General features: G+C 37.9%; 1 protein-coding gene across 4 annotated transcripts in view; it reads left to right on the top strand.

Moving 5' to 3' along the window:
* LOC150102192 (homeobox protein Meis1-like) overlaps nucleotides 1–23,054 on the top strand; it is a 243,094-nt gene that overhangs the window by 68,764 nt on the left and 151,276 nt on the right. For all 4 annotated transcript variants that reach the window (XM_090399507.1, XM_090399509.1, XM_090399511.1 and 1 more), the window contains exon 6: nucleotides 8,049–8,187. In XM_090399507.1, the coding sequence (XP_090255633.1) occupies nucleotides 8,049–8,187 (139 nt within the window). The remainder of the gene's footprint in view (nucleotides 1–8,048; nucleotides 8,188–23,054) is intronic.

Genomic DNA, 23,054 nt, shown 5'->3' with positions numbered 1-23,054 from the left:
CGGCTGATCGATGCACCGCCCGAGAAACAGGAACCGTGTTTCTTGGCATGTCAACGTGGTGTCACGACACATCCTCGTTTTACGGACGTAGTTCGCCACTCACGCCAACTGTCCGTATTGTCATTGTCAATGGAAAAATTTTTACAAACTTTAATACCACAATAAATGATTGACCGATCCCTCCATTGTGTGTTCTTTACAAGTCCAATATCGCACAGCCAATGTGGCTATTTTTATTTTTTTTTTTAAACTCAAAACAGTTCGATATATTCTAGAAAACTGCATGGCCACGTGATCATATAAAATATGTCCGTTTCAGTAACAACAATGAACATTGCGTGCTACTAACAACAATACCATATGAAACCGTGTACATTTCCATAGTAACAATGAATGTAGTTTGCTTTCAACAATGGAATTCTATTCTGTTGGATGACAACAATGAACTTTACTGATATCAACAATGAAATAAAAATTTCACGTTATTTTCTTGGTCACCTTTTTTTAGCCATAATCACGATAGCTGATGCTCATTGATATGGTGATCAGTTTTCCAACCATGACCGACAATCTCCTTTGGTTGGAAAGACCTGGGTTCGAACCTCGTCTAGGACGCGAAGAACCTTTATCAGGGATTTTCAACTGAAGGTGAGTTAGTCAGTCTCATACGGTGATGGAAGCCCCCCCCCACGTAAAGCAGGCAAACTGGCCATTATTAACAGACATAACACTGGCCTCAGCCTGGGTTGCTTCGGCCATAAATGAAAATAAACCAAACACAACCATAACAATGCACCTGCTCATTATCTAGATTAAAAATCTGTTTGTCGTTTCTCGTTTTTCTTATGTCTTGCAACTTATTATTATTATTATTATTTTTTAATAAATACTCAATTTGGTATCGAAGGGGAAGGCTTAATAACAGTAGACTTGTGCTTCTGTTTGCTTATAGTACCATGGACAGTGGTGATGACGTAACAAATGTCGTTTACGTAAACTGTGTAACCACTTGACCCTTTGTGTGGGGGGGGTTGAAAATTTGAAATAATGAGGAGGGAGACAGTTCACTGTATGCAGTAAATGATATTATGTAATTTATAGGCGATCCCTAAATAATGAAAATAAATTCACAATTTTTTTTTTTTTTTTTTTGTGGATATATTTTCATCTTCGAATTTTTTTCCTTAAACATCGGTTAGACTTTTAGATTTTCAAAAAAAATAAATGAAAACGGAAACTTGGATTGCTAAAGAACCATCTTTTTCAATTGACGACATCGCCAAAGCACGTGATCTAATAGTGTGTCAACGACTATCGTATGCGGTGTGAATTAGCACCATTCATGTTCAAGCAAACGATGTATTCCCGTCTCCCCCCCCCCCCCCCCAAACTGAAATTTAATTCTTTCCAGTATAATTTTAGCATCTTTTTCTCCCACTCTTAACTGAGTACGGATGCCAGATGTGGAAACGAGAATAACCAACCAAAACGCTTTATCAGATCCACGTAAACGACACACACACACACACATATTCACGTGCACAAAAGGGCAGTAGATAACGAGACAAAATGAAATTTTGTAATTATCTTATAAAACCGAGTCGAGGATCTAATTCGTTGGGGCGTAAAAACACAATGAACATTCAGCAAATAAAATCTAAAAAAAAAAAAAAAAAAAAGGAAGTCATTGAGGTAGTCTTGGGTAGTTTTTAGTTTTCCCCGACTAGATAAGTACACTTCTCCATCAACCCCGAAAGTAAAAATGAAAATTTGAAGCCCCCCCCGGTCTCCACCCTCTCTCCTCCTCTTAGTTAGCGAATCTCCTTGGCATGGTGATTTTTTTTTTTTTTTTTTATATAACCCAGAGAGAGAGAGAGAGAGAGAGAGAGAGAGAGAGAGCTCGCATAGCAGCTCGTGGAGTAGCGGAAATAGGAGGTGTGATACCACTTACTTTAAGTGATGATAGGACCTGGGCCTCCGCTTCTTACACAATGGTTATTACGGAAATAGGGAGGCAAATTGTCCGTTTTACTGACGGGTATGTGTGAACGGCGAACCTCGTGGAAGTTCTATCGGTAGCCATTTGCTCAACTCTTCGACTGGTCTATGAAGAGAAGAGATTGCGAGGTTGAGGGGGGGGGGGGGCTAAATCTTTTTTTTTTTTTTCTTTGTATCTACGCTCTACAAGTCTTATCTTTTCCTACTGGCTTTTGTGTATGAATGAGATTTGATTTTCTGTCGGTTATTTTTTAGTAATCTGTCTGTTCCAGGCTGGCTGGTTCGGTTTGTTTATTTGCACTTACGTGTATTAAGTTAGGAAGGAAAGCGCCGTCTGGCGGTGAAAGGACACGTTATTCGGATCTTTTTATCGTATCGAAGTAACCGAATGATGTACTGAATTGACGTTCTTTTTTTTTTTTTTTTTTTTTTTTTTTTTTTTTTTTTTTAACTTCAATTGCTCGTATATATCTGGTTCAGCCAATAGCTAATTCATTTGGCCCTCTACGAAGGTCAAATGTCCGCTTCGTACCCAAATGTCTAGGAAAACATTTTCACGTATATTCGATATGTTTACTTCACCACATACAATACGATTTCATAAAGTTTCTAATTAAAAAAAATAAAAAAAATCTATCTTTCGTTCTTTTTTTTTTTTGTTTTCATGTAAGAAAGAACGAAGAAGTTATGCCTATCTGCTAGCTTTTGCACAACCCTACTGTTTATCTTGCTTGTTACGTTAGGGCTCCTTATTTTGCCTTTCACAAGCTCGCGAATATTTAGTGAAGATGACCAGAGCGCCGCCTAGTGGCATGTGCAATATTCTTTAGCCTTATGCACGATCAAATAATATTTGTACCCCCGTTGTATAAGCATCTATCCAGGGCCGACTCAGACGTGAGTTTTTCGGGCCTCAGATTGAGGCCCCCGCACTTTTAAATTTCGAATAAAATTTGATAATAGAATTTATGATGTTTCAGAGATGCATTGATTTGGAAAATATTTTAGTATATATGTATGTAATGTTTGTAAATTATGTTTTAATAAAATAATGATTTTTCGTTAAAAAAATTATTTTTTGCAAATATTTTGAGACCTCACTAATGACTTTTTCCCGAGGCTCCGCAAAAACCTCCAGCCGGCCTTGCATCTATCACGTCATAATGTAAGACTTCGGTTGAAGGAATTGTAATGTCAGGGTTAAATTAGCCCGATTCCGAACCCCATAGAGGCCTGTTACCCTTTGGAAAGAATACTGGTGGTGAGCAGGGTGAACACATCCAATCCAACTTTACAATAACGACTGTCATTTGGGTAGATGAATAGGCCAAGAATGCTACTATTAATTTGTATAGATGGTCCCTCTGATAGAGTTCTACAGATGGCCCCTCCTTATATTCAGTGTCAAGCAAACAGGTAGTATCTGTTATTGTTGCAAAGTCAAACAAGTTCAGGTGTATTCGATGTGTTCAGCCTCCATGGAACTTTTGCAACATAGTGTAGAGTCGGCAGCTAATGACATCATTATACACACCGATACATAGTTTATTTATCTACGCGACTTTTTAAATAGGCAACTTCCTGTTTGCCTATTCAAGGCATATTTTTTTGTTCTTCCAGATTTCGCGACGTTTTTAGCCATTTCCACGGCTGGAGGAGTTTAATTTTAATGTTAGACGTGTGACCTCCTGTTGTATCGTCTTTTTATCGACTAGTCCGCCAGTAGTAGACGACCGTGTCAGAGTTCATTTGGGAAAGTCGCTGTGAAACCGAATCCCGCTATCTTTTTTCATTACTCTAATAACACTAGGGAGTAGCTGGAGTTTGTAGCCAACGTCCTTCCCTCTCTTTGTCGGCCATCTGCTCCCCCTAATGAATCCCCTGGAGACCTAACTTGCCTCCTTCAATCCCACTAAACATGATACATTTGGAAGAATTGGGATGACTCTATCAGAGGAGCAACAAGAGCTCTCCACTATCCTCCGTAATTCGGACGACAATACAACGTACTCGATTTAACAGACAGCTCTTCCAGACTTTTTTTTTTTTTTTGTGTGTGTTTTCTTCAGTTTTTTTTTTAAGTTTGTTTATTTGCAATTAATCCTACGCAATGGAAGTCGATCCAAATTTTTTTTCCTTTGATGTCTTAAAAAAATGCGTCGGCATGTGTAAGTTTAAGATGACGTCATTAAAATAGATACATTCCGAGTATTAAAAAAAAAAAGAAAACAACCCTGTAACGTAAACAAAGAACACAGAGATAGACTGTTCTAGTAAATAATGTTTGGCAACTTTTTTTTTTAGGTTGAACCACTCGCTCTAAGAGAGTTCAACTCCCTAAAATAACAGTGGAGAAAGTTAATGTCAAAACTGATTCCTAAACAAGAATTTCGAAATTTTTAATCCCCCCCCCTCCAAAAAAAAAAATTACCTCCATCTTTTCAGGATATACAAAGGATGAAAAAAAAATCTTTTCAGTTTGTTTTCATAATTTTACCTGACAGGTGGCGACACTGCAGTGGCTGTTGTGTCATTCTAAACATTGTTTTCAGGATATACAAAGGATGGAAAAAAAAATCTTTTCAGTTTGTTTTTCATAATTTTTCCTGGCAGGTGGCGACACTGCAGTGGCTGTTATGTCATTCTAAACATTGTTTTCAGGATATACAAAGGATGTGAAAAAATCTTTTCAGTTTGTTTTTCATCATTTTTCATGGCAGGTGGCGACACTGCAGTGGCTGTTATGTCATTCTAAACATTGTTTCTCTCCGATGTATGTCTAGATTAGGGCTACCTTAATCTCTGAGTCTGCATCAAGTGACATTTGTCAGCAGGATATGAAAAGAAATGTTTGTCTGGGATTGCGAAGTCATTTTGCTACACTTCGAACTGCTCCATGTAGTTCATATGGTTCAACGAGATTTCGTATGGTGGTGGGAGGTTCTATAGATGGGCCCTCTACATATAAGAGATATCTATCATTAAATATCACTTGACTTAACATTTTGGAACCAAAAAACGCATATATTATTATTTCTCTGGTGAGTAGACGGGAAATAAGCTATGCTTGGAATGCCGTAACAGGTAGTGAAGTGTCGCCACCTGTTGGAAAATTAAGAAACTGCGTAAGAGAGTCCTCTGTCATTTGTATATTCTTCCATGTACGTTTATCACCCTAAAGGCCCGAGACCTGTCCAGATTGACATCAGTAGCCGAAATTTTGGCATAAAGTGGTTAGTCTTGTGCCCAAATATAAATTTGATTTTCTGCGCATGTCTTCGCGCTGGTGGATCTGTTAATAGCCATTGGATTGTAACCATACAGTAAAGGCTAAGCTCCTATGCCTAATTACCTAAACTAGTTGGTTGATTTCTGCCATTCACCTCAATGATTGGTATCATCTTATCTTTCCCACATCTGATTACGAAAAATGCTTCTCGAGGATCCTGGAAATATAAGTAGAATTAGACTGAACAATAATCAACACGCTTTTAGCGTCACCTAACGAATACCCTTTTGGTTTGAAAAAACAAGGGCTCGAATCCAGTGCGACACTAACTGTGGACATTTTATTCTATCCCACGATGCTGTTCTCGGTTCATTCTCTTCTTCCGTACATCCGTGACCTTTAACCGTAACTCCATCTCATCCGTGGATTACTTGACGGAGATCGCCTCTCTCCCCATCATTTTTCACACCTTACGATCTTAAATCCTTCTCAAACAGATTTTCTAGACGTGGGGAGCTTAAGGATCTTTCTCAGCCATAGCCAAGTTAGCGGGTCGTGGGTGTGGACAGCAGGGTTTTTCTCTCCAGTTTATCAGGGGTTTTTCATCCCACAAGCAGACAAATCGGACCCGTGAAGACACGCAGCTGCAGCCATAGGATACACCTGGAGGCATTGAGTTAACCACTTTATCCTTGAGTACAGTTGCGGTTGAATGAATAGGAAGAGGGAAGAAGAAGATTTTTCTAGAATACTTAGAACAGCTCTGATCCTTCCTTTAAATGCAAACAAGGAAACGCCTGACTTGGTTGTCCTGGTGGAAAACGTCTCCACTCTTCAACTAACAGGTGGTGAGTCCGAATACCCTTAGAGGGGTCTTTAGACGGGGGGGAATTTCATCGCTCTAGGTGAGGCCACATCCTGCTTAGTGGAGGCCTCATGGGTTACCCATTTATGGTATTAATGAGAGATTTACAACCCTTCATAGGTGGGATTCTAATAAGAAATTCTACGGATATCGATGACTAATGTCGTAACAAGAGCTGGACTCATGGAAAGGGATTGTTATTAAATAACTGACGTCAACCAAATCGCAGACGTACCTACAACAGAATGTCGTTTCGTCATTTGCAGTGGTGTTCGTATTAGCACGAAAAACATATAATTAAGGGAGAGCGCGTGCAGTGTTGGTTTCATCATCACCGCGATGTCTACCCCCGATGGCATCGTGTGGACATCACGCAGTCATAAATCTATTGCAAGATCTCAGAATGTCTGGAAATATGATCATACGTAGAGGTACGCAGTAGGATTCGAAAAAAAAAAAAAAACAACTGATTATTGATTGATAAATGCACATTTTTTAAATGTCTTACATACGAAAGGTTATAAATCTCTACTATATTTTCGGGAGCCTCCGTGACGAAGCTGTTTAGTTTGGAAACAGCTGCTTCCATTCCTGTGTATGACGCGAAGAGCCTTTATCAGGTGTTTACGACTAAAGGGTGAGTTAACAGGTCTCATGCGGTGGTGGAGGTTTATCAAACTTTAAAACAGGCAAACCGAACCCATGATCACACATACTCGTATCTACAGAAATAGAGCACTACGAGGAATGAGGGTAACCTGCACTGGTCCGAGGCTAGGATGTGACTTTTGACCTCATCTTGGTATTGGTCAACATTTTAGTACCACACGTCCGCTAGGAGTGAGATAATCCACGAATCAAACATGGACCTTTTTTTCAAACCACATTATAAGTAGTGTGGTTGTCTCCCACCTGCCAATAAAAATCATCGTCAATCATTATGAAAACTATATTAAAAGAGATAGATAAACAAACTCATGTCAATTTGACATACGGGACGTTATAAAAAAATTACTAAGCTTTGGCGAATCTGTCCTTTTTCTTCTGGCTTCATCGAGATACCTTAAACGGAAGTAGTATTTCGCTGTTAACAACAACCCCCATGATATATTTATGGAAACAGCCAAAGGAGGATGAACAGATGGAAGTTTCAAAACACCTCGAAGTAAACACCGCATTCTTCTTCGAGCGACTCGATAAAAACTGACAGATATTGAAACACATCCAACCATAGAAACGTACAAGGGTGTTACAAAAATGGGGGGGAGAAGGAAAAAGAAAGGGCAGATAGGATATGATAAGGAAATAATGCGGAGAAAAGCCCAAAAAAAATCACGGAAGAGAACTGTGGATTGAAAGAATAAGAAAATGCTGCCACCTCTTCTCATTCTACTCCAACCAGCAGTGAGCCGTGTTATTGAGAGAGAGAGAGAGGGAGCACGCGCCTTGCAACATCCCCCAGCCTTGGCACGGAAGCACTATCCACCAGATAGCAGCCATAAAGTGGACACTACGTTTGATTTATGTCACAGGCGAATATTTTACAGCATTTCTTCCCTACTCTTATAGCCGTAGAGTATCTTTTTATAGTCTTTGGCCCCTTAAGAAGAGTGTCGGAGAGTTTAGGGATGATGCCATAGACAAAGTAAGTATCGGGCGACACGACAATGGATGGTGAGTATACACAAAATTCGTGTGCGTGCGTGCGGGTGTGCCACCTGCGGTTACACACACTTAACTGTTTATTAGACACCCTTGAACTAATTGGCGGCTTCTAGGTGGCGCTGTTACTTCCATTTTACTATTAGGACGGTTCCCCTGGCTAATTAACAGTTGCAAGTATAAAGTTAAGCAACGGATTTGAGGAATTGTGATTTATTGTTGAGTTGAATCTTTTGTAGATGCACTACGATGATAAAAAAAGAAGTAAATATTTCGTCATATTTGTCTTTCTAGCGGCCACCTTCGCAATCTTTAAATTCTTATAGTACTGGAGGGGAAGACGCAAGATCACCTACCGGTTCTACAGGTACCCCAGGACCAATCTCTCATCAGCCCAGCTCACAGATGAGCACGGACAACAACAGTGAAGCAGGTATGTCCTTATATATATATCACTGATTATTATTTTAATCTTCTAGTCCGTTGCCTAGGAGAAGAATGATTTATAATTGATGACATCTGTAAATTTTTGAAGAGACTTGCGTAGATTTCAGTGCTTAATAGAAAATTCATTCTAGGATCAACAGAGCTACAAATCAGCTCTGTTGCCAAAGCGAAAATTCTACTAAAATATGACTACAAGAGATGTAAAATGACTTAAGCAGATTATCACGGATTCGTAAAATGTCGTTAGAAATACGCGTAATTATTATTAAAATATAAACCAATACTACTGCAAAAGATAAATTGGATGCGTCTATAGAAACGGACTCAAATGAAACACAAGTGGGATTATGAAAACTAATGAAACTGAATAAATGCGAATAAATTGAAGTAAACCATGGAAACCGCTGAAAATGATGAAATATCTGACGAAATTTGGTAACCATAGAAACCGATGAAACTTATTAATTGTTATTAATTTAGTAACCATAGCAACCGATGAAACTGATCAAATGTTAGAAATTTGATAACAACTGATGAAACTTATTTAAATGTGTAGAAATTTGGTAACCATAGAAACCGATGAAACTTATTAATTGTTAATAATTTAGTAACCATAGCAACCGATGAAACTGATCAAATGTTAGAAATTTGATAATAACTGATGAAACTTATTTAAATATGTCGAAATTTGGTAACCATAGAAACCGATGAAACTTATTAATTGTTATTAATTTAGTAACCATAGCAACCGATGAAACTGATCAAATGTTAGAAATTTGATAACAACTGATGAAACTTATTTAAATGTGTCGAAATTTGGTAACCATAGAAACAAATTACTTGTTAAAATGGTAACCATAGAAACCGATGTAACACTGATTAAATATTTTTATAAATTATTTGTTATGAAACCAGCTGTTTATCATTTGCCGTCATTTAATGTTTTCTTTTTAGCGTACACTTTAACTTCTTAAAACATTTATTCTGTTATATTTTTAATAATAATACCTTGATTTTTTTTTCTTTTGTTTCGTAAAGTTTTTATTTTTTTTGTGAGTTCAAATTATTGAGAGATTTTATTTTTAAAACATCTCTCCTATCGTCAGCATCGATTCTTTTTTTCTGAGCTAAAAAAAAAGAAAGAAAAAAAGACGTTGAAAAGAATTTATGCTGAGATTCCTAACTTGCTTAAAACCTGAGCGAAGCAAGAAGGAAAGAAAAAAAAAAAAAAAAAAAAACGCCAGAAATAAAGTTGAAAGCGTGTCTTTGTAAACGTCATTGATTACACATTCGACAACTTGTCTGCTACTCTGACGCAGTATCCGTTTTAGTATTTGGAGAATTTGCCTAACACTAGAGCTCAGTAAGGAAGAGGAAAAAAAAGAAAAAAAAAAGGTGGGGGGGAAAGGGCAGAGACAAAAGGGGAAGGAAAGAAAGAAAGAGAAATCAAAGAAATACTGCCTTTGAAAACTGGTAATCACTTTTCCGTTATTCAAGGCAAGTGTGCGTCCCATGTACGGAGCTTGCCGAAGCTTCAGTTAGTGTAAATTGGTGATAAAGAGAGTGTTTACCGGGGGCCCTGAAGTTCTCTGATGAGAAATGCGTTCTTCACTTTAATCCAATCAACCCTCCATTTGCATAGCAGATTAGGAATGAATACAAGAGTGCAAAGCAGGAGAGGAGGTTGTCTCTTTCGCGCGCGCTTCAAAACAACAACCAGAGAGAAAGAGAGAGAGAGAATAATAGCGTTCTTTATGGCTTCTCGGCTGTACTTGCAGCGAACGAGGACAGTTGGAACGATAAAAACAATTAGGTACGTTACTTTGTAGCATGCAGGACCCAAGGGTGGGCACGAGATCCGACTGCTTTCATCTTCATTGAGTAACTTAAATGAATCAACTCAAAAATGACAGCAGAAAGAGAAATATCGGTCAAGAAAAAAAAAAAAAAAACGAGTTTTTTTTTTTTTTCCGGATGTGTCTGTACAGTCTCCAGGCTGCTTAGGCACACTGTTTTTATCTGATTAACTTTTTCTTCATCCCTCGAGATGTAGTTGATGGTTTATTTAGAGCTTTCAGCTCTCTCATAATATATTATGTACGTTTTTTTTAACCCCTTCCCTCCATCCTCTCTTTCCATTTGATGAGCACTTCATGGTATGTTTTATGTGATCATTCTACCTTCTGTTTTTCTCACCGAGCTCATCGGTGCATTTCTTTTCTTTTTTTTTTTTTTTTTTACTTAACATCAAACGAAAAACACACTTAGATATTTAAGCTAAAGATAATAACTTGCACTTCTTTTTTTTTTTTTTTCTTCTTCATCTCCAAAAATTGGTGAATAACTTCAACGGCATAGTTATGATGGCACTGAATTAAATTTAAATGATAAATTATTAAAAATTCTCCGGCTAATTAAATTGTTCGTAAACAAAATTCTTCAATCCTTAATACAATAACTGCTTTCTTTTTCGTATCTGTTTCCCGATTATTCGAATTAAAATTTTATGAAACAGAAAATGCAATGGAATTCCACTAGTTTTATTTTATTCATTGGTTCATTGCTGAAGCCATTTCTCTTAGTTTGCGATATATAATTAAAGCAAGTTTCCGGATTGTCCGCCAGGGGGCACTACTACAGTAAGTGCAAAAAGATTACCTACTGCTGAAGACATTTCTCTTAGTGTGTGATGTATAATTAAAGCAAGTTTCCGGATTGTCCGCCAGGTGGCAGTACTACGTTTAGTGTAAAAACGTGCCTACTAATCGTAGATATGGCGAAATGTGTTATCATTCGTTTTTTTTTTTTATTCAAAAATGCTTGCATTGCGAATACTTATTATTAATGTGTAACAACGTTTCGGCTCGTTTTGAATCAGAAAGTGCTTTTTAAAACTGTATCCATGTAAAAGAAAGTGTCTTCAATGAGATGATTCTGTAGTCGATGTTGACTGTGTGCTTCGCTAGATCAGACTTTTGAGATTTATTATATAGTATTTAGAACTGATGTTCTTCCAGTCTCTTCTCAATGGAACGTCCTGTTAGTCCAATGTATGAGAGAAAACCATCACAAGAAACCGGGTATAGACTTCGCAGGTAAAGACTGAAAGAAGTAAACATCATGTTATTTATAACTGAAATTTAAATTTAAATAAATAAACAGAAAATGTTGGATAACATCCGAAGCTTATTTAATATAATTGCACATTTCTATTCATAAAAGCACGTGATCATAATCAGTATCAGTATAAATGATAGAAATGTTTATAAATTTATCGCAACCATGGTAACTGATGCAATTGATACGTGTAATTTAGTAGCACTTGGGAAAGAAATTAACAAGACATTTTTTCATCCTTATTTCAATTTTATTTAAAAATATATTTAAAATTAGAATGCAACTTATCGTTTATATAGAATTCAATTAAAGAAATTTAAAATATCTTGAATAATTCAAAAATTAAATAAATCTACTCATACACCATTTTATTTTTAATATGTTTTATTATAAGATAAATTATGGTACACTAATAGATACACTAATAGATATATCGAGATGGAAATCAATCGACCGTGAGATGCGGCGATTGATTCATTAATGCCCTTGGGGGTGATGGATAGCAACGCAAAGCTGTACCAATGAAGTTTAACTGAGGTTCGGCTGTTGCTCTTACCCACTTGGGCGATGAGTTTTTGAGTTCGCTCTCTTAAGGTTTTTGCCTTAAGGGAGCACTTTGAGTCTCCGGGGAAGGTGTTCTCCGGCACGGCCCGCTGAGGGGCTTTGTCGGTGAATTATTTTCCTCGGAATTTGAGCGGTTCTGCTCGGTAATCGAGTTTCACTGAGTAGAACCAACGCTGAGATTTGGACGGTCTTTCGCCCACGAATGAGTGGCCTAGAGATCGTCCGATATTTTTGAGATATCACCTTTACTTACACATTACGGTGATTGATTCATTCAATCCAATACCCTTGGAGGGTAATGGATGGCAATGCTTAGCTACTGAAGTTCTAACTGAGGCTCGGCTATTGCTGTTACCCTCCGGCCATGATCAGAGCTTTAATTAATAGCTCAATAACACCTTATACATACACTGTCCTCTACAGATAACGGGGAAGATGAAAAGCATTCTTGCTTCGCCCCTTCAAGCCAGTCCTTATAAGGACTATAAGGACTAATAGATGATATGAGGTAAGAAGGTCCTTGGAGGGTAATGGATGGCAATACTGCAGCCAATGAAGTTCTAACTGAGGCATTGCTGTTACCCTCCCGCCATGATCAGAGCTTTAATAGCTCAATAACACCTTATCCCTACACTGTCCTCTACAGATAACGGGGAAGATGAAAAGCTGCTTTGCCCCTTTAAGCCAGTCCTTATTATAAGGACTATAATAGATATATGGTTTGCTGTTACCCTCCTGCCATGATTAGAGTTTTAATAGCTGAATAACACCTTATCCGTACATTGTCCTCCACAGATAACGGGGAAGATGAAAAGCATTCTTGCTCGCCCCTTTAAGACAGTCCTTATAAGGATATATTTGGTTATTGCTATTAGATGCCAGATCTATGCTTCTACCATGGATTCATATCAAAATTTTATGCTATGCTTTTTCCATAACAGAAATGCACTATATAATTCGAACTATCTTTTTTCAAATTATCTTTTTACCATCCGCTATTATAAAAAAATAATCGAGGGCACGTCATTACAACAACATCCCATCCCTGTCTTTTTTTCTTTTTCTTAAACACCCCTCCGAAAACCACTTTCATCTAGCAAAACTCTCTCTTATTCGCTCCCATTCTTCTTTCAACAAGGGGGGAAACGGTCCCCTGTGTATTGTTGGCTGTCTACCTCCAGTAGCACTTGTAACAAAAACCCCCCTCCTCAATAGAAAGAAGGCGTCAATAGCCTTTAATTCGTACTCACTAAAAGGCTGTCTGGCTTTGATCCCCCTTTTGCAGCAGTATTGAAAACCGGATACAAGCAAACTAACCAAGCACGAGAATTAGCATTGCGAGAATGGATTTCAGTAAACTTCTATTGTCATCCCAATCCTGCTTAAAGTCCCTAATCTGAAATCTCTTCCCCGTCAATCGCGTCTATTGTACGGATAAACATAGTTGGTCCACGAGCACCAGGGTATTAGTTTACGCACAACACCTGTATCGGAAGGAGGGGGGTTTTTACGTAGCGCGTGTCTTGTTGGAGTCTCCCGTAAAAAAAAAAAAAAAATAATAATAATAATAAAAAAAAAAAACTTCGCAACGAATTACAAATCTATATGCTTTATTCAAACAGGAACTGAACAGCAAACAAATATTTGTGAAACGTCCCATGATCATAATTAATTTAGTTTAATCCTTTATCAAAGTGTAAGCAAACAAAGCTTGCGTCTGAAGTATCTTCAGGACTTGTGATAAAGGTGGATCAAGCTCTCATCACTCCTTGTCTCAGTATCTTCCCATAATGCTAAGCACATCTCCTTGCGGACACGCATACTGCTATGCATTAAGGAAAGGGCCACTACCCAGACCTGCTTTGACCTTTATTGAGGTCTCGTCAGTGGGAGCCTATAATGAGGCAACTCCTTACTCTGGAGTTGCCTCAGTCCTGAAGATATTTCAGGCGCAAACTTTGTTTGCTCACACTTCGATAAAGGATTTAAACTAAATGTATTATAGTCTAACCAAGTGAAAAATAAACTTCCAACATCTTTCTCTAAATCCAGAGTAATTTAATAATAAGGTGGTACACCTTTTGGCAACTCGTATAGGTAAATATGACTTCTCCATTGCTTCCACCTTGATATCACCACTTCTGGGTCTGCCTCCCATTGACGAGACCTCAATAAAGATCGAAACCGGTCTGGGTAGTTGCCCTTCCCTTAATGCATAGCAGTATACATGTTCGCAAGGAGATGTGCTTTGCATTATGGGAGATACTGAGACAAGGAGTGATAAGAGCTTGGTCCACCTTTGCTACGAGTTGCCAACAGATACACCACCTTGCCTAATTTATAAATAAATAAATTATTTATTTATTATAAATAATAATCAATATTATTTATTATTTATAATAAATAATAAATAAATTTATTATTTATAATAAATAAATAAAATAAAATCATACTTGGAGGTCTGAAGTGGCTCGTGTTTTGGTCTCGAGAGAAGAGAAACTTACCTCCCCACAGAGTAATATATGGTAGCTTTATAGGTGAATTGATTCGGTCAGAAGTGCCTTAGAAGCACGAAATGGTAGAAATGACAATATTGGGGTGCTCACAAGTAATAGATTGATTTGGAGGAAGATTGTGGATAAGAGATTAATAATCATGTAAACTTAATCATGTAGTGTTGTCATGGTAACCTGAACGTCCCTTGGGGGTACATGTCAGGAAATTGATGATGATGAAGAATCCATTACGTTCTTTAATCATCCTGTGCCTGTTTTCATCTTTCTATTTGCGCTTCCATGTTATTTTTATTTTATTCTATCTCTCTCTTAAACTGTTCGTTCCTTCTTACTTCTGTTTCTACATTTTTCTTTCTTTCCATGATGTCATCAATGTATGTTTCTTATCGTCTTTCTTTCCTATAGGAAAAAAACGTGATTGAAAAAAAAAGCCTCGTATTTTTTTTCAATCACGTTTTTTTCTTCTTTCATTTCGTCTATCTTTATACCCATAAGTATTCTTCCTAGTGGGATTTTAAAATGACACTCATTAAACGGTACAGTCAAATAATAATTTAAAAAAAAAAAGGGGGAAGTATCCCCCATGGTATTCTTTATAAACTGCTGGAGGCAAACAATTCAAATATTTTAAGATCCGTTGGAATCTATCTAACCACATTATCAATACTTCTACCTATTGACGTGTTCAGATTTCAACGTTATCTACACTAAATGGATGCAAGGTTAGTGACGTATTCAGTTTTTTAATTCTATTTTTTTTTTTATTAAATAACGTGTTTTATTCAGTCAGCAAAAATGACCGTTAAAATCTTCTGAAACTAGAAATAACAACGAAAGATCAGAGTAGTAGTCAATCTTAGTGATCTTCCATCTGGATGGTCGTAGACTGGAGCTGACTTTCATCGTTTGTTGATGTTGTTGCATCTCCACACTACTCAAGTGGCGTAAAACCAAATTAGTTCCGACTTATCTTAACCCTAACCATATCACATTGATATTCTACCATTCATCTCACTCGTTTTCTGTCTTTTCAATCTATATTTATCTATCTGTTTTCCTTTCTGTTTTTTTTTAATGTCTTTCCATCTCTCTCTCTCTCTCTCTCTCTCTCTCTCTCTCGTATGTATTCTGCTTTAACTTTCTTTCCTTTCGTATATCTTACTGTATATAATTAATATCTTATATTCTTTCTATCTATTCTTTATCTATCTTTCTCTCTTTTTCTTTGTCAATTTTTCTCTCCAACCTCTATCATTTCATTTATTCTGTGCATTTTCTATTTTTTTTAAAAATTGTAATATATTTTTTTTCGTTCCCGTTTATATTTCTTCTCACTTTGATTACACATTTTTTCTATCTAACTTTCAACATTCCTTTTCTTTCTGTTGCGTTTTGTAGCCAGTAGATGAAAGTACGAAAAGTACAGCCAAAGCAAAAGCAGAACGGCAACTTGAGAGAGAGGGTGGTTGGCTTGATGGAAACATTTCAAGGAAATTGGACCCGGGTTAAAGGTCAGGGACGTACCTCGCCGAGGTTCGTGGACGCAAAGAACGCACAAACAACATACCCTCAGGGATAACGGTAGAAAAAGGGGCGTCGAACCGTTTGGGAGGGGTCGTGTCATCCCTGCCAAGAAAACTTGCCTTCTCCGTACTTCTTGATGGTTCCCTTCTTTCTATCCGTCCGCCCCGGAGCGGTTCACCTGGCTCGGACAGCAGTTTTTCTCGGAGGCAAAGCTACCCTCATTTGCATATAAAAAACACCTTTCTGAAAGTCCAGCGGGCGAAATGCAACGCAACCTTCTTCTCCCTCCCCCCCCCACCATCATATCTGTGTTCTGCAAACCCCTGTGTATATCCCCCCACCCTGTTTCTCTCCCCCCCGGTTCCCTTTCTGTTGTTCGTTCTCTCCTCATCCCCAAAACTTGTCGGGTGATAAGAAGCCTGCGCCTGGAATGCCAATTAGCACTGCATTCGCGTCTTTTATTGTCTGGTGCGTTAGAGGCCTGGTCGGCTGTGCTCGCGTATTACAAGAAGCTTGATTTAATCATTGCCTTGGAACAGTAGCGGGCTGTAGCTAATGGGGTCTCCAGAAAAGTGTAATTATTCTGCCGACTAAACCCTCCAACCCCTTTCATTTATTTTTTATTTTTTATTTTTTGTGCTGTGATGATATTATGTGTGGTGTAATACGGAAAATAGCAACGCGGGGGAAAATGAAATTGGCAGGGGGGGAGGGAGTGCGGGACAGTACAAGAATTAGCGCAGTAATGATTCCTGATTCTAACCCCTCCCCCGTACGTTTGTCGTACACTGCTAGCAATTTCCTGGCGGAATCCGATTTTTTTTTTTTTTGTTTTGTTATTGTTGTTTAGGGAAATTTAATTCTTAAAAATACCTACAGAGGGCGCTTGAATGCGGTATCTCAATAAGAAAATTTTCCATTCCCCCCCCACACCCAAAAAAAAACAAACCCTATCACTCAATAAATGTGACGTAATGGAATGACGATCCCAGCGCCATCTATGAAGTATTTAGTTGCGTTGATGAGGGTGCAAAAATGCAGTGGGAAACTGGAAGCCACGAAATTCCTAGAATCGCCGATGTTGTTACGTCCAACAAAGTCTCTCATTTTTCAAAAAAAGAAGAAAAACACCGTGTCGTGGAATGCGACCACAGCGCCACCTATGAACCATTTAAGTAAACCGATGAAGAGTGGCCCGAATGCCCTCGGAACTTTCCCGAATACCAAATGTATGGATTATTTGATGTTTTCGCTATTTGGTGACCTTGTTTACGGCGAAATTTCCCGATTATCTTGACGAAACATTGGCACTTTGCCTCTTGATGGTTGTCATACGCCTTGATTGGCGTTAGTTATTTGTAGCAATCTCGTCTGGGTCGTTGTTATACTTCAATGCTTGTTTATCCTTATGTTTTTCGAGGAAGAACGAAGCCGTACATAAATCCCCTCCCCCAACAAAGAGAACCATTTGGGGAAGTTTTCCGTCACCTGTCAAGTAAATGGAAATGTAAATTGCCTAAGTAAATAAACTCGTTGATTGCAGACACGGTTTTGTGTTCCTAATTTACTGGATTCCGCACATCTATAGATTCCCAGTCACTTCCGTGTATGTGTATGTGTGTGTGTCACAAAGAATAAGAAAAAAAAAAAAAAGAATAATTTGCAGTCCAACAATCCCATTTGTTACGCATTCCAACCGATTTTATTCCAGCCCTTGAGTCGGTTTTCTTTTGATGCTTTGCCCAATTAAAGAAGTGAAAAAAAATTCTTGGAAGAGATAGCAGCTGTACACTGACCCCCCTCTTCTACCCCACTGGGGGGGAACTACATATGTTCCCATACTTTCGCCCCTTTTGCTTAGAAGGCCACAATCTCTGTCCAATATCTCTTTTCTGATGTCTAAGAGGGAAGCTCAAGTATCATTGACGGACCTTATGTCAACGAAGAAAACTGTAATAGTTCAGTGAGTGTTTCGCTCGGTCCCTGAACCAGTCCCCTCTCGACTATTCCCCCCATTTCCTATCTAAGCAATGAAAGAGGTGTCGGGTTTAATTCCCGCTAAAAGCTGACACCTCGATTTCCACACTAACCACCCCCTTCCCTTAAGACAGGGGGAGTGAAAGTGTGATTTACTGATATCTTATCTCACCTCCAGGTGTTAGTTACAATCTGTTAATAGCCGTATTATAATAAAAAAAATAGTTAAGATAACCCGAACGCAATGTAAATTAAAAAAAAAAAGCATTAAAATAACTTTCATTTGTATCCTATTATAAACACTTGTTAGAACGTGTAGGTAGCGTCTCTTTCATTACAGCAACCCCCCCCTACCCCCACCCAAACGATGTATATTTCAATTAACAATATTTGCATTTATATACCGGTTTAGTATCAATGTTTAACACGGCGCGTCGCTGCAATCGCCTCCTCTTAATGCTACTTTTGTTTCGTTCATGTTAATTTCATTCGCGAGCCATTGTTGTGAGACTATTGTTGCGACATTCCTCAGCATCTCGTGCTGCTTATGACATGGAAGTGGCAGGCAACAACAGACAAGTTAACAATCGAGTGTTTTACGCCTTGTGAATCCCACGAGGCCTTCTTGGGCGCGAATGCTATGTCTAAACATGATGCTTCCTGATCGTCTGGAGTACGATAATGGCATCGATAGGCCAGAAGTGGTCTCGTGTCATTTCCACTTCTCTTCTCCAGCCCGACATTGTATTTATATTTAAATGAAGGGTGCTCGGCAGTAACAAAACTTGTCTGATCTTCCGTCTCAATGTGCTATCGATTACGTTCAGTCGTTCGTCCAATCAGGCGAGCCGTAAGAGAGAGAGAGTGAGTGTGGGACGATTTCGCCCGAGTTAGGAAGTGGATGGTTATACGCCGTTTCCGCAAAGCGGCAAGGGTAGCTTGTTGTGGCCTAAAGCAAAGCTCTTTGTAATAACGTCGCTGCATCATAACTGCTTTAGCTGTTTGCCACTTAACGCTAAGCCTGTTCGTTGTTCATCAACACACTTCATCACCTTAGTAGGGGCATTCTTTTCAATATGGCACACGATATTAGGTGGAAAGAGAACTTGGAGGAAGACCACACCAACCTCCAAAAGGCATTGAATATTTATTTATTTTTCTTTGAATTTCTGGATATTTTTTGTATCGTTCATCGTCCGTTTACTAATTAAACACATATGGCACCCACAAAATAAATAATAATAATCATGGGCGTCCGCACAGAAGGGGGCAAACGGGACACTTGCCCCCCCCTGGATCTACTTGCAGGAAAAAAAAAAAACCCAAAAAAATTAAATAAAAATTTGTTGATGTAATTATTTGTCTCCAAGCTTTGACTCACCTTGGAAAATGTTTGTTTGGCCATCACCCCCTGGAAAATTTTCTGCGGACGCCCATGATGATAATAATAATAATAAATAGAGAAAAGTTCTTTTCTATCAACAATTGACGCCTGGATAAAATTACAATAATTTCTGACTAGTCAACAATTTTGAAGTTTAGGTAGGAGGTGCATTTTTGTCTTACGTATGTTAATTCATCTATCTATTAAATCCATCAGCTTTTTTTTTTTTTTTTGCATTGATTGTGAACCGTTCGTCTTTGTAATCTTATTCTAATCTCATCTCTCTCTCTGTATACTTTTCTTTCTATTTTTAAAAAACAAATTTCCTCCCGTCTATCTGCATGTATATTTGCTACCATGTCTTATAGGTGTCTATGGTGTGCTCATGCGCATATTAATTCATCTATCTATTAAATCCATCCGCTTTTTTTTCTGCATTGATTGTGGACCCTTTTTCATTCTTGTAATCTCATCTCTCTCTCTCTCTGTATGCTTTTCTTTCTATTTTTTAAAAACGATTTTCCTCCCGTGTATCTATATGCATATTTGCTACCATGTCTTATAGCTCTCACTGTCTATAGTTACCGTATCTATCTGTACTAAGTGCTAGTTCCTGTAGCTCTCTATCTCTCCTGTATCTATCTATCTCTATTACTTTATTCCATTTTACGAATATTATTTTTCACAGCCAGTTTCGTTCTGTGTGATCAAAACTCTCGCTTCAAGATAATGTATACGGCTGGCTTTGATATATCCTCTTTTCAATTCTCCCCTTCTGTATACCTTATCTGACTGTGCATCTTTCTCTCTCTCTCTCTCTCTCTCTCTCTCTCTACCTATTTATCTATCCTCTCCCGGTGTTTATTCGAAGCCTTTTCCATGTGCCTATAAATAATACAGTCCAGGTAGCAAAAGGCAAAAATATAAATACAAAAACTAAGAACCGGAGGATCTAGCCAGCTCCCTTGGTCTCTTGTACAATCTCCACCGATAGCGGTGCCCGAGTCCTGTGCTAGAAAGATGTTATCGTAGTCCAGACCGGAAAATAGAAATTCTTGGGATGCCTCTCTACTTCGTTTTGGTAGAACGTTGTCTTAGATGGGATTTTTCTCCGCTATTGTTGCTTCTCCCTCTCTCTCTCTCTCTCCTCTCTCTTTACCCCCATTTACTACCCCCCCCGTCTAACTCCTACTGTGTCTGTATACGAACCATTGTGGGAGGGGATGAGAATAAGTCAAGTGGAGAATGGTAGCTTAGTCAGTTGGAATTTAAAAAAAAAAAAAAAAAAAAAAAAGTAGGTGGAGCCACCGTTGCCAGTTGGGTTGAATTCGTGTAAGCCTATTTTGAAAAATTTCCCCCCCGTTGGTCTCTGGGTGTTTGTAAGTTAATGTTAGTTTTGGTTACGGTTGTTAGTTGTCGTGTTAATATCTGTTAGTTTTTTTTGTTCCTGTGAGTTATGTTTAGAATTGTTAATTTAATGTTCGTCAACGTATTAGGTGTAGAAACTAATGTAGAATTAAGGGCACGATTGCCCTTGCATTTTCCCATTTTTCTTCTGTTAATATGGGAAAACTCGCGTATGTATTTACAATAACTTTGACCGTAAAAAAGAATTCGATAAACACGTCTGCAAATTACAGTAAACGACATCATGACGCAACAATAGAAAGAATTATTTCCAACGCGCCAACACAAATTGGGAAATCGACAATATCATTTTTTATCCTTGAACATTGGTATCGTATGTATTGTTGGACTATCAGAAACTTACATTTTACTGTACTAATAAATCAGAGTATTGTTACGTCAATCAGAGTATTGTTAAGTCATGAAATGCTAATGACGCAATAACAACTATTATTGCGTCAGAATAACAATTATAACTATTAATAATTGTAACCATTATAACTATCATTAACATCGTGACGTAATAAATCTATTGTTATAATAAATTATAATATTAATAATTTTTCCCGGCCTACATTCCAATGTACGCATTTTGCTACGGCATCGAAAGCACTATCGACGCATGTATTATGGAGCCCGTGCGAGAGCTCCAAGTGGATGGTGTTGCCACGAAAAAAATCTCCCCAAAATTGTCGGATACTGTAATCTGTCGATTCGCGAATTTCTCTGAACGCTAACATCCGGGCGTGTGGAGCCGTTTCTAGTGGCCATTGTAGTTCATTGTAACCCTCCCCGACCACTCTCTTAAGCCTGCTTTGCTCTCAATACTGGATTATCTCGGATTTGCTTTGAAATCTTTAAGAAGAAAAAGCTTTTTCATCCTCCGATGTGAATACATAGAAGCGAGCAATAGAAACAGTTTAGAGGACCCCACGGTTGTTATTAGATTACCCCCTATTGTAAATGTTAAAATAGGTGCAGATAAAAATAAAATAGAAGTTGAGATTTTATTCAGATCTATTTCTTTTGTGTGCGTGGATAGTGGGCGCAAGTGGTGCAATTTTGATACAACTGAAATAGACAATTTTCCTGCTTTTTTTACGTCATTAAAATCAACAATGGAAATTGATGAATCGTCAACAATTGATGTTGTTTGAGTAGACAACAATGGGTTGAAATAATCGATATGGAAATGTACAATATCGGTGAAATTTTGTTTTAATACATTTATTGTTGAAATTTCTGCATTTTTTTTAATGTAATCTAAGTTTAAAAAACGTTTTTTTAAAAAAAAACTGAACGAGTTACTTGGACGGCATAATAAACTTCGAATACTTTTCGTTGTTACTACAATTTGACTGCCGGAGTTGACGGTTGAATTTTATTCATAAATCGTCCTTTATTTTCCAAGGCGCTGTTCCTTTCTCGTGCGATCATATATTATGTCGTAGTGTGTGGAAAAAATGATAAATGAACGGTTTGTAAAAATAACCATTCATTTGGAATTCATTATGCACAAAATATAGGTGTGTAAGGAAGCCTAAATAGGGAATTTTATGAAAGGGATAATATTTGAAATGACTGGCCTTACTTTTGCGCACACAAAAAAAACTTTTTTTTTTTTTTTTTAACCTTGCAGCGCAAGCCCATAATTCTATAGGTGAACACCTCTTGGATTTCAAAGAAACACACTTTCTAATAAAGTTATTCAAAAATCTCTACGAATAAAGTAAAAGGCTCTCATGTCAGAAATTCTTTAATCGCCACTGGGAAGAGAGAACGAAGAAAAAAATGAGAGAGAGAGAAAAAAAAAGCGGGAAAGATGATAAATGCGTAGCAATTGGCATTACTCTTAAACCTTAACAGAATGGAATCTTGATGTCAGCAATTTGTTTAAATTTTTCTTAGCTTAACTTCTGGTGGTTAAAAATAAAAAAAAAAAAAAAAGAACGAAAGACGCGCACGCACACACACACACACACACACAGAGGTTTGGACGAATGTGTTTCTCCTTAGAAAGACTGGCAATTTTCGCTTTTTTACCCATAGTTCCTCCAACGCAAGATCAAATATATTAATTCGCCTTTAGGTACGGAAATCTTTTTAAAAATGAAATAAAGAAGAAAATGAATTCTTTAATATAATTTCGAGACTTTTTTTCGGTTAGTTTTGGCAGTTTATTTAATACAAATATCACCGATTTTGGCAACATTTAACTTCTTGACTTCGAGCTTGCTTTGCCAGTACTTGTAACGACCGCGTACAAATGCGAGTCAGCAGATTCTCTGTTCTTTGCCGCCCATCCTACCTCACCTCCCGTTTGCCCTGTGGGTCTAGCGACCTCTCTTGTAAGCTGGATGCAGA

This window comes from Typopeltis vanoorti, chromosome 10 (genome assembly GCF_054136105.1).
Source record: "Typopeltis vanoorti isolate ZY-2024b chromosome 10, IOZ_Tvanoo_1.0, whole genome shotgun sequence".
In the NCBI taxonomy this organism is placed as follows: Eukaryota; Metazoa; Arthropoda; class Arachnida; order Uropygi; family Thelyphonidae; genus Typopeltis; species Typopeltis vanoorti.
Note: the sequence above shows the minus strand (reverse complement) of the source record. Positions and strands in the feature narration are given on the sequence as shown.